Source organism: Vigna radiata, chromosome 5 (genome assembly GCF_000741045.1).
Source record: "Vigna radiata var. radiata cultivar VC1973A chromosome 5, Vradiata_ver6, whole genome shotgun sequence".
Taxonomy (NCBI): Eukaryota; Viridiplantae; Streptophyta; class Magnoliopsida; order Fabales; family Fabaceae; genus Vigna; species Vigna radiata.
Genome location: NC_028355.1, coordinates 17,785,671 through 17,797,812, shown reverse-complemented (window position 1 = coordinate 17,797,812; position 12,142 = coordinate 17,785,671). Strand labels below are relative to the sequence as shown.

Here is a 12,142-nt window from a genome sequence, read left to right as displayed (position 1 = left end):
ATGATTTACCCTCTAGGGCCAAACATTGGTTAGCCATTGCGTTTTGAATTATAGGACAGAGTAAGAACTTAATGATCACCGACAAGAACCATACTAAATGGAAAATAAAAAAAGAAAAGGAAACTTGTTACAGGACCCAAGAGAATTTTGGAAAAAACAGCAAAGAATCCTAGCATACAAACTCTAAATGGTCTTGTGTTCCAAATGAAAAATGCAGACACCATGCTCTCCAAAGATAAAGGGCAGTTCCAGTAAAATTTTATAATGACTCATTACTTAGATAGTTACCTGAAACCTGTATAAATAATTGAAATGCTTGTGAGTTTCACAATAGAGGCAAATACGGGTAAGGGCTGTCATTGTATACTGATTCACCGCTGCATCCTGAGATTCAGTTGATGACATTCTAGTTGAAAGGACTTCCTCCAAAATAGGCATAGCACCATAACCAATGCACAATTCACACAGATCATCAATTGTTCCATAATCAGTTGCCAAAGAATCTAATCGTTGGGGTGATGAAGAAGACACTCCACTTGTTATTGATGGTTGTGGTGGTGGGGGAACTTCATCAGGGGGAAAGAACAAGAAGCAAGCATCATGGTAGTGACCATGCCTAAACATAAAGCCAAGCAAATGCTGGCGTGCATACTGCAAAATTTGAAACAACCATTAGGGAATCCAAAAGTTGCAAGCAAATTGTAAAAAACACAAGTCCCATATCACTTAGACATCCAAAATAGAGAATGTAAGTGGGAACAATTTTCATCTTATAAGTTAGTTTTGTTTGGTTAAGTTAAATCCACTTTGTAATAAGGTATCAAAGTCACTAAAGGAGTCACTTACCATGTTATCCTCATATCAAGCTCAATAATGCTAGACATAATGTATAATGCACTGGGAAAAACCAAGTGGAGACAATCTTCATTTTACAAGTTGATTTTATACGGTTAAATAAAGCCTAAACCACTTTAGTCCCAATAATATATTGTTGTAAGTGGGAACAATTTTCATCTTATAAGCAGGTTTTGTTTGATTAAGTTAAATCCACTTGTAATATGGTATCAAAGTCAATAAATGAGTCACTTACCATTTTATCCTCATATCAAGCTCAATAATGCTAGACATAATGGATAATGCACTGGGAAAGCCCAAAGTGAAGACAATCTTCATTTTACAAGTTGATTTTATACGATTGAATAAAGCCTAAACCACTTTAGTCCCAATAATATATTGTTTTAAGTAGGAAATTAAATCATTATTAGAAGCTAATAGAAGTAGTTGTTAGAAGATTCTTAGAGATCGTAATTATTACTTTAGGATTAGAATTCTCTATATATAGAGACTAATGTACTGTTTCAAATGAATCAATTGAATAAAAATCTTCTTTCTTTTATATTAATTGTTTCTAGTTATAAATATATATATATATATATATATATATATATATATATATATATATATATATATATATATATATAAGCCTAAGCATGTTTTTATCACCCCTATAAGATGAACCTATTTTTTGCTTAGTCTCTAAAATATTTTTCTTTGGTTTTTAATCCCTCCAATCTAAAGTAACTATTTTTGGTTTCTAAGTTCTTTTTAAGGATGATGGATAACATTTAGTTTAGGTATCTAGAAATTTTTATAACATACTTCATGTTGACATAGAGCATAGCTCTATCAAGTGTTACCTATGAACAGTCACCTGACCTTCCACTAAACACAAATATTTAAATATTATTGCATGGCAGTAGGGACCAAAAGCAAATTTCAAGCTTTATAGGGATGAAAACCAAAAGAAGAAAACATTTTACAAGGATGAAATCAAAGAAAATTTTACATGAGCTAAATACATATTTAAGCCATATATATACATAAACAAGATTATCAATGGAGGCATAAGGCCAAATTTTGGCATATAAACACACAATTGCACCCTAAGGCACCACCACAGCGAGGCTTGGGTCACCAATTGTCACACAATACCATTATGGTGGAGTTAAAAAACATATATTAAAAACATGGATTAGTCAAACTTTTTAAATTTTAGTTTAACAATAAAAAAAGGTAGAATAAAGACTTGCTACATACGCCCAAAATCTACAAACATTTTTAAAAATAATGTGTAGCTATTTTAATTTGACAAAATATTAAGCAAACTGTGAAGTTATGAGAGCATTTATGATCCATTTATTGAGATACAAGGGATAGTTATCCTCACCTCTTTTAAGTAATTAACACATTCAGCATATCTAGTATTATCCAGGTTACTCCGAGGACCATCTTCAAAGTCTCGACTATACACAGAATTATTATTTGCAGACAGTTGTGAACGTCTTGACCTCTCTGAACGAGGGAATGTTGATGGCATGTATAAGATGTTGAGATATGAATCAGCAGAAAGAGAATCATCCAAGATTGTGGGTGCACTTTTAGCCAGGTGTTCATACCTGAAGCAAAAACATAGTCAAATTTTACTTCTGTGCAATGTAAAGAATCCAGAGGTGCCATTTTTAACCATTCTTCCTTCCTTTTCCCAACAAGCAATAATCACAATCAAAACTTTTAAAGAACTAACCAGCTTTACCAGTCAGAAGTGAAAGCATAAACATGTTTAGGATTTTACTTGAGTACAACAAAACATGTGCTGAGACATCAGATAACGTTTTGTAAAATTAGCAGCAAAAACCCAGATATATCCAAACATCTAGTCATTTAATTATCGGAACAACACCTTCAACCAAAGAGATAAAATAATATAAATTTGAACAATGCAAATATATGATACAAATGTAGAGGCATTCTTGACTCTTGTCTGTGATTTAACAATAAAAACTATAGTACATTGCAGCAAAAAGAAATATAACATAAATGCATAACATCTTACATAGAACGAACAGCTGAAACATCGACTGGAGGGCCACCTTCAATTGTATTAATAATGTCTAGAATAACTGGTCCAGGGTCACCCTTGTGCAACTGAAGAGCTTGCCTGAAATGAGATAGATATATAATTTGTATATCACCCCTATCCTCAATAGATATATAATATTTAACTGCGATCGAGTCCTGACACTAAAATTGATTCAAAGCTTCAATGATGAACTAACAAAAGCATAATCACCAGAAAAAGGTTAACATACTTAAATTTCACACGAGCATGTCCATAGCGCTCCATCCGAATTAATGCATGACCCCATGCATTCCACACTGGGAAGACATCAATCTAAAGGGAAATATTCTTTCTTTAAAACCTTTAATAACATAAATCAAGCACTTCTAATACATAAAAGAGCAAGACTGGTAGGCAGGGGATTTGTCTACCTTACACTTTTTGCATGTATAAACAGCCATGCTGTACCGTTCCTCTGCAACCAATCTGTCACGAAGATGGGCAGATGACTCTCCATCAGCTATGTCATCAAGAGAAGCAGCAATCCCTGATCCCAAAAGGCTTTGCAGCAGCTCTGCACGACCCAGCCAGATATCTGCCTGCGACAAAATTTCAGAAAGCTCATCTGTGGATTGACTACCCACACTGGAGCTACCAGCATCAGATGATGTGTCATCGGTATCTCTATTTCTTTCCCAATTATTTGGCAATTCACTACCACCTGCAAGCTTTCTTAGCAATGATTTGGCATAAAGTAGACCCTGCAAATTTAACATTAGATTAATTACATTATTCATTACAAGAAAATGCTATTGATGGACCTTTACAGCAATTCCAACATCTTACTGTGCAAGTAAAGCATATAAATATGTTACCTAAGACCCATCTTTATTAACCACAGATAGAACCTAAAATGAATAAATCACTCTATTCCCATTAAATACCTGGACAAATGTTTCTGTGGCATGATATGCTCGACCAATTGTTTCCATAGATGCATTCTCAGGCAACTGCTGAGAGTTCAAGACATTCTTCATTTGATTAATGCACAAGTCAAGGGCTATTTTGGCGGACACTAATTCATCAGAGCAAAGAGCAAGCAGTGCCTATGGAGTGGAAACTCAAGGAGTCAGCTTAAACGAAATGAGACATCCTATGAAGACACTAAGCAACTACAATCGCTTCAGTTAACACTATCAGTAGTCCCTAGTAGGACAGTTTCAATTATACCGGAGCTTAGGAAAGCAGAAATATTCTTTGAAGTAACAAAACAGCAGCAGTAAATTCTAACATAATATCCTACCGGAAGATCATCTCATTACTATACCTTGAACAATGTGATGTCAGGGGCACTTTCATATCTGTGAGAAGAACGAATGCTTTCATCTTTTGATGGGTCACCTGTAAGCATCCATTCCTCGGTAATTGAAACGGAAGGAAGCCGCTCTTGCCCATCAGTTGAAAAAGATGAAACACGGTCCTCTTGTATTCCAGTCATTGCTTCCCAAGCAACTCTATCAGAGGGAGACAATCCAGAGCTTTTTCTTTTCCTATAAACATCTTTAGGAGTGTTTTTTTCAGCAGTATTTTTTGGAGCCCATGAAAAAGCTCTACGAGCCTCTTTTTGTAAGTTACTTAGACTGCTCGTAAAGGATGATCTTTGTGGGGCACCTGATCTTGTCTTCTGTTTTGGTCTGGATCCTGTAAGAGATATGCGATGTTCCCTAGGAGGCAAGCTGATACTGACAGCAATAGCCTTAGTTGCATATGTAGTAATCACATGATTGTCTCTTAAAGAAGGAAATTCCTTTAATATCTACAAAAATATAGGAAAACATTACATTGAACGAGAGATAAGTAATTTAGACGAGTAAACAAAATGTTGCATAAAAATGACACACATAAACTTGTCATACATAAGGCAGGGGTATCCGAAATGTTTCACTATCACAGTTCTAAAAATCACTCACTTGCGCATAGGATGGTCCAACTCTATGCTCTCATGAGGCTGAGTCCCATTTCTACACAAGATTGAGGACTGGTGGGATAGTTAGGTAAGATTGTCTCAATTTCCTATCAGTCTGTCATGGTTCATTGCTTTTCATCTGTCTCTACTCTTAAAGATCCCTCCAGATATTATCAATCTTGCAAACCAGCGATCTACATCTATGTTCTTTGCTGCTCCCAATAACAGCATGAGTGGTTCTTTGTTCCCCAACATAATCACTCACGCCAACAATCTATGCTTACGTTCCTTGCCACCCTCTATTGCAGGGTTAGTGGTTCAGTATGCTAGACATCCGCAACCTACATCTATTTTCTTCACCAACATCTAGTACAGGATGAAGGGTTGAATTTTAAGAAGTGAAAGTGTCTTTAACGCTAAATTATTCTCTCAAATACACGTCATCTTTTTTAAAGGGTTACAATTTTTGTAACGCATAAGACTGTCATTATCTAGAAGCCACTTTGGGCTATCTTAGAATTTGGATTTATGTCTAGCCCAACACAACAAAATTATCTCATAAAGTGAGGGCTACACGCCAGATATATACACTACTTTGGCGTAATCCCTTGTCAACATAGGACAAGAATTTGTTTTTTTTCAATACACACCCATGTCTATTGGGCTTGGTTCGTGGATAATATGGTAGCTGACATGTTAATAGATTTAGGTTAGACTCTACTATTTTAAAATTTGAATTTAAGTCTGGCAATTATGGCATCTGTTGATAAAAAAATTATGTTGTTTCTATAAGGATATTAAGCTTGTGAATTGAGTGATAAGTTAGTGTACGGAGTTATATAAAATCTTTATATATAATTGTTATATTTGATTTGCTGGTCTCTAAAGGGACAAGAGAAAAAGGTGAGGGTAGCAAAATAAGAATGTTAGAACAGATTGTGACAGCAAAAAAAGGACAAGATACAAAATGATTGTATAGGAGGAGGTATTGGAGGCATCAATGCAAAAAGGACATTATAACAAATTGCTAAGAGAGAATACTACATAAATAATATCCCTAGGAATTTGGCCATCAATTGAACCAATGAAATACAGGAAGTGTAGCCAACTTCAATTAGTGACTTAAGGATTTTGTTGTTGTTGCTATGAGTTGTCATTTAAAGTTTTTTTTATTACTTTATGTCTATAAATTTAAACACAACTTTGTATTTTAGGTACGAATTTACAACCCATGTTTCCTGTATTTCAAGATCTTTATTTTGACAACCTTACTATTAATACTCCGAAATAAATTAGTAGATGGAAAATAATTATTGCTAATTGAAGTAAATTTGCATTACCAATGTGGCAGATTGCAATTGTTTTCTCATCAGTAGCACTTCCATAATCAGATGAGGATGCTCATGCAGGGAAGAACACCTTTGTTGCCATGGCAAGGGCAAGACAGCCAACACACGAAGCCCCAAAGCCCATGAATTAAGCCGGGAAATCTCAATATCGGACAGATTCCCTTCTCTTCGCTTCAGGAAGAAATGAACCTTCAAAGATACAGAAAAGGTCATTTGAGAGTTTGAGTATCAAAACTTCAAAGAACAGTTTAAAATAGTTTACATAATTGAACAAGGTAAAAATATGCTAAATAAATGCTTGATTACAAGAAGTTGCTTTGACCGCAAATTGGGTAAAAGCTGCATTGCACCCATAGCAACTGGCAAAGCATCATCTGTGTCCCTTAATGAAGAAAGAAAGCGCGAGGCTTCAGCAGGTCCTCCTCCATTAAGGGGGTCAGCAGTCAGAAGCTTCACAAGCTGCCGCCCCTGCAATTCTCTCCGTAAATCAATTGATAATCCTGCACTTTCTGCCACTTTAAGTGCAGCAGAAACAGCTCCTTTTCCAGCTAACCTAAGTGCCAGACCCTCTGGATCTTCCTTGCAATCTGCTTCAACCTGAAATACAAAGATATTTTAAGGAGGACATATAAGCGACCATAGAAAACAGGAAATTGAAAAGGACAAATATGTTCCCTAAAATCTAGTATATTATTGGCTTTGGCATTTAATTACAGGTAGTTCTAATTCAAGCTATCATGTACAGAGATGAGATAGAAACCTCTGGAGAAAAAGAATAAAACTGGCATAGAATTTCTACATCAGACATGTAACAGTTCAAATGAAAGAATAGAACCTCTTGCCAGCTTCTATAATGATCATCTGCACTCAAGATATGACTGTACCTCTGCAAAGCTTGTTTCATTTGCAAAACCTAAGCATCACAACACGATAAATGATGTGAATTAAGTCTAAAAATAATGGATATGAGATATAGGGGAAAAAATAAAACCAGAGTACAGGTATGGGAGAAAGAGTATATTATATAGAAATATAAAAACAAAGAAACAACAAAGTTACTAAATCATAAAATACATGTAGTAATGTGGAATTACAAGAGGGAACAAGATTTAAAAGAATCATGTCTCTGCTTTTTTCATTTAGAGAAAAAAAAAGGCATCTTTTACGTGGCTGGCATGTATTTGAGTGTTGTAAACTCATTGTAATGCTTGAACAAGATGTTGGCATTTAATGCAAGAGAAGAAATTAATACCATTTATATTTCATTTCCTAGTATAAATGCACCGAGCACCCAAAAGCCTTCATTAGGTATGTACTTTGTACACATAAAAACCATTTAAGAGTATCTAGGCATCACACCATCATAGCTATTGAAAATAATGAAAACCTATGTATGAGATTAATCTCTCTTATATAGAAAATACACACAGGGTATTACATTTATAATAAAGAAAATATAGGCTAAGCACAAAATACAAATAAAGAATAATAACAAAGTAACTATAGATAAAAGATAAAGATAAGATATTTATTTAAGATATCTAATAATCTAATATATCTAACATTCTCCCTCAAGCCAGTACATACAAATGTATCAAGCTTGTTACAAATATAATCAATTATCAGTCTCTCGTAAGGACTTATTGAAAATATCTACTAATTGATCACTTGAGTTAATGAACTTAGTCTTGATGTCTCCATATGCAATATTCTCTCAAATGAAATGATCGTCAATCTTAATATGTTTGGTCCTCTCATGAAAAACATAATTGTAATAAATATGAAGAACAGTTTGATTGTCACATATAAGTTTCATTTGAGTAACATCTCTAAATTGCAACTCTCTAAGCAATCGCTTAAGTCAAACAAACTCACAAGTGACTGAGGCAATAGCTCTATATTTTTCTTCTATGCTAGATTTTGCCACAACACTTTGTTTCTTGCTTTTTCAAGAGATCACGTTACTACCAATGAAGACACGATATTCGGATGTAAACCTTCTATCAGAAGGAGATCAAACTCAATCAACATCTGAATAACAAACAACTATTGTATGGTTGTTGGAACCATATAACTACTTTTTTCCAGGAGGTCCTTTAATGTGCTTTAATATACATATGATTGCATCCACATGGGAATTAAGAAATTGGCTTAGCACCTTGACTACAATGGAACTATCAAGATGAGGATCCATGGTTGTGTCAACAGATTTTGAATTCATCAACTTATTTTCTTTCGAAATATCCAATGCATACTTCTTTTGAGATATAACAATATCATCGGTGGATTGTGTCACCTCAATACCCAAGAAATATTTGAGTTTCCTAAGATCTTTGATCCGAAATTCGTTGCAAAGATGTTGTTTCATCTGGGAGATGTCATGGTTGTCACTATCTATAAGAACAATGTCATCAATATATATTATTAAGTAGACACATCCAACACCCGAGTGATGATAAAAAAACTGAATGATCTGTCTCACCCGGAGTCATACCAAATTGTTGAACAACGTTGCTAAATTTTCCAAACTAGGCCACGGGAGACTGTTAGGCCATATATAGATTTGTGAAGACGACATAACAACCTAGAGACTCCCCTTGAACAATAAATCTTGGAGGTTGCTCCATATAAATCTGCATTGATGAATGCATTTTTCACATCCAATGTCAACTACTTTGTCTCTTCCGGCTCTGACAATTGAGTCTAATCTACCAATTGTCTTCCAGAAAGGTATCCATTCTACTCGTAATCCCTTTTGACATTATATTGCTTTGAGTTATGAAAGATTATCTTCACCTTTTTATACCTATCTTTCATCTATTTCTTTTGTGACCATTCCAAAATTTGTTAGTGATACCAAAACAATAATGAAACCGACTTGTAAGATAAGGTTTGCACCCAATTATATATTATAAAATCACCTAATATCTAGTCAATGTGGGATCTCCAGTACACTTCCCTCATGTCGAGATATATACATTTCAAGCGTGGAACTAGACATTAATGGATGGTCTGATAATAGCCAAATAGTGGCCTGATAGTGGGTTGCGCGATAAGCCCAACAAACAACAAATCTAATTAGGATAGGTTCAAACTCATGACTCTAATACTATATTAAATACAGTGAAAAACTATGTGCGGAATTAATCTCTATTGTGTAGAAAATACAAATCCAGTACTGAATTTATAATAAAGGACATATGGATTAGGCCAAAAATATAAATAAAGAATAATAACAAAATAATTATAGATAAAAGATAAAATTAAGATATCTATCTAAAGTATCTAATAATCTAATATATCTAACAGGAGTAATATTGATATAACAATAGAATATTAAAATAAAAGTATAACTTCACCTCCTTCCTTATGGAATCGTTTTCAGGAAGATGGCAGCTGCACATTGTGAGAACATCCAAAGCAGCATCTAATTCCCATGAGTGCACATACCTGTGACAAAATTTTGAAATTTAAAATTGACATCACAGGCTGAAAAAAATACTGGATATGAAATTTAATAGTAACATAATTATAACCATGCTACAAATAAATAGAAACCATTAAAATGTCTTTTATATCTCCAACATGGCCCACTCATGCACAAACCCACTTTACCTAGTGTTGAAATTTAATTACTTACGAAAAATGAGGAAAAATTGACTGAAATCTTGACCATTTGATCATAGCCACTATAATAACATGTAATGAATTAAATCACCTAAAAGCTTAAGTTGTCGGGTGAAGGAGGCTTATGAATGGTTTTGAGAAGAATAGAATAAACTCTACTCATGTATTTATATCCTAGCAGTCGGTGATTTCGTGGAAAGTAAAGCAACAGAAAGGGCTATCTACAAGTTAGATTAAGTTGAAAAATAAATATTAATAGGTGAGTGAAACCGTGTAAGGGAAAAGTACACCGTTGACCCAGTGTCAATGAAGTGGAGGTCAATGTGGTTATTGGTTATTAACAGGAGTGACAATGCTAGGAACCCCACAGAGTAGAATAAATTAATAGATTTGGTACTTAAGCCTCAATACTTTTTTACCTAATGGACAAATATTTGGGTTGAGCTCAAGTCCTACCAGGTTTCATGTCTATCGAAAAAATGCTAATCACAGAAGAAGACCCCTGAACAATGCAAAATCACACACTATTTACAACATACCACTATCAGTAAATGTCAAATAGGTCCCAGCAAAAACTTTAAGCCTACTACTCTATTGGGATCCACACAAAATTCATCCAATAATAGTTTGTCAAAAATTGTATTTTAAATAGTTGGTTACTAGCATTTCCTATAAATCTTTCATCGGGTATATTTAAGGCTACTTTCTTTTTATTGAGATCCACATGAAATTGACCCAAGAATAATTTGCTAGAAAAAAGTTCACTGCTAGCATTTCCTATAAACCCTCCATCACATATATAAACTTGCATCCCACAAAGCCATGAAAAAGGAAATTATTTACAAACCTTAGGGCTAATCTAGCAGCCAGCTGTTTGTCTTTCAACCTTAGGCAGTATTGCCAACTATTGCTCCAAATATTTCGCCCCCCAAATCCTTGATGCTGTGCAGAATTTGAATGGACTTCTTCTGTTCGTTCAATGACTAACTGAAGAAGCTGATCAGAGGCCCCATTCCGTAGAAAGCGATCAGACAGTGCAAGAGCATCCATTAACTTTCCTTCATCAATCAGTCTAATAAGAAAGCAAAAAGGACAATCAGTAACATGTAAATTGCTAAGAAAGGCAAGTTGCAATTATTAAATGCCTCAACTATGTATAAAGAAAATATATGAATATTCAGAATATCGGTACAAACACTGACTGTACAAAAGGTATACTTGTCCTCTGTTCTATCTCATAAAAAGGTTTAGTGGCTTTTCACTTTAAAGTCAATGCAAAGTTCAGATCACCATGAATGAAGCTAAATTGCAATTATGATAGCATCACTAATGACTAACATCAAACAACATTGAGTAAATAATGAATGTGTATCCCGTTTGCATTGATTATACTAGATTGGCAACATTCTAGTTTAAGTGTAATGGAACTTGAAAAAAACTAGAGTTTGAACAACAATTTGAACTATAATACCGTTCTACAGCCCTTTCATATGGTTGCTCATTATCCCAATCAAAGGAAAGGAAAACTGTCGTGTCAAGTTGAGAGCCTTCAGATTTTGAGGAATCCAGCCAGAAATCCGAGGCTTCAATCCCATGGCTACTTAGGTCGGACAGAGCTCCAGGGATACTACTCACAATGTCATCAGCATCTGACTCTGTCTCAGTGTCAAGTTCACGAACTCTCTTAACAGAAGTTCGTGCTTCAAGATTGCTGTCATCAGCTGTTTGATTTGCAGTTACGGCAAATTCTGACACACGATGGAGGTTAGTTTGCATCTGTATCCACCTGTTCAGAGTTGGGAACCTGCACACCAGGAAAAAAGGTTGAGCTAAATATTCAATAAAATTTCCAAAATAAGATGTGAACAAAGAGATGTACAGAAAAAAAAAATATATAGCATCATGCTCTGTCTAAAAGCACCAAACACAAAAGAAGAAAAATTATGAAAGGATCTTAAATATTTTCTTCTACCAAACCCGTTGCTCCTTACAAATTCCAATTCCTTTCTAACTTACATCTTCAAATAAAATACTTTTAATCTTACCTTTATAAAATTTATGAAAAGTTTTTCTTTAAGAAAAAGTAATAACTATCATGACCAACTAAAATAATTTTAATTGACATACCCTAACTCATACATTCATAGTATAAATGTAAGTTACAAAAGGGTGGATGTGTAATGTTATTTATATCTAGAAAAAGGAAGACTATATGTTCATTTGTGAACAAGAATACTTTAAAGAAGACTTTTAATATTTAATATGAATGATTAAGTATGAAGAACTTTAAGATTGGGACAA

General features: G+C 34.3%; 1 protein-coding gene across 4 annotated transcripts in view; it reads right to left on the bottom strand.

Moving 5' to 3' along the window:
* Nucleotides 1-12,142, bottom strand: part of LOC106761863 — a 35,015-nt gene that overhangs the window by 6,584 nt on the left and 16,289 nt on the right. For all 4 annotated transcript variants that reach the window (XM_014645439.2, XM_022780814.1, XM_014645441.2 and 1 more), the window contains 13 exons: nucleotides 11,313-11,645; nucleotides 10,689-10,913; nucleotides 9,574-9,664; nucleotides 7,050-7,127; nucleotides 6,521-6,811; nucleotides 6,206-6,403; nucleotides 4,227-4,715; nucleotides 3,844-4,005; nucleotides 3,331-3,660; nucleotides 3,150-3,232; nucleotides 2,894-2,998; nucleotides 2,228-2,456; nucleotides 289-651 (listed from right to left, as the gene is read on the bottom strand). In XM_014645439.2, the coding sequence (XP_014500925.1) occupies nucleotides 289-651; nucleotides 2,228-2,456; nucleotides 2,894-2,998; nucleotides 3,150-3,232; nucleotides 3,331-3,660; nucleotides 3,844-4,005; nucleotides 4,227-4,715; nucleotides 6,206-6,403; nucleotides 6,521-6,811; nucleotides 7,050-7,127; nucleotides 9,574-9,664; nucleotides 10,689-10,913; nucleotides 11,313-11,645 (2,977 nt within the window). The remainder of the gene's footprint in view (nucleotides 1-288; nucleotides 652-2,227; nucleotides 2,457-2,893; nucleotides 2,999-3,149; nucleotides 3,233-3,330; nucleotides 3,661-3,843; nucleotides 4,006-4,226; nucleotides 4,716-6,205; nucleotides 6,404-6,520; nucleotides 6,812-7,049; nucleotides 7,128-9,573; nucleotides 9,665-10,688; nucleotides 10,914-11,312; nucleotides 11,646-12,142) is intronic.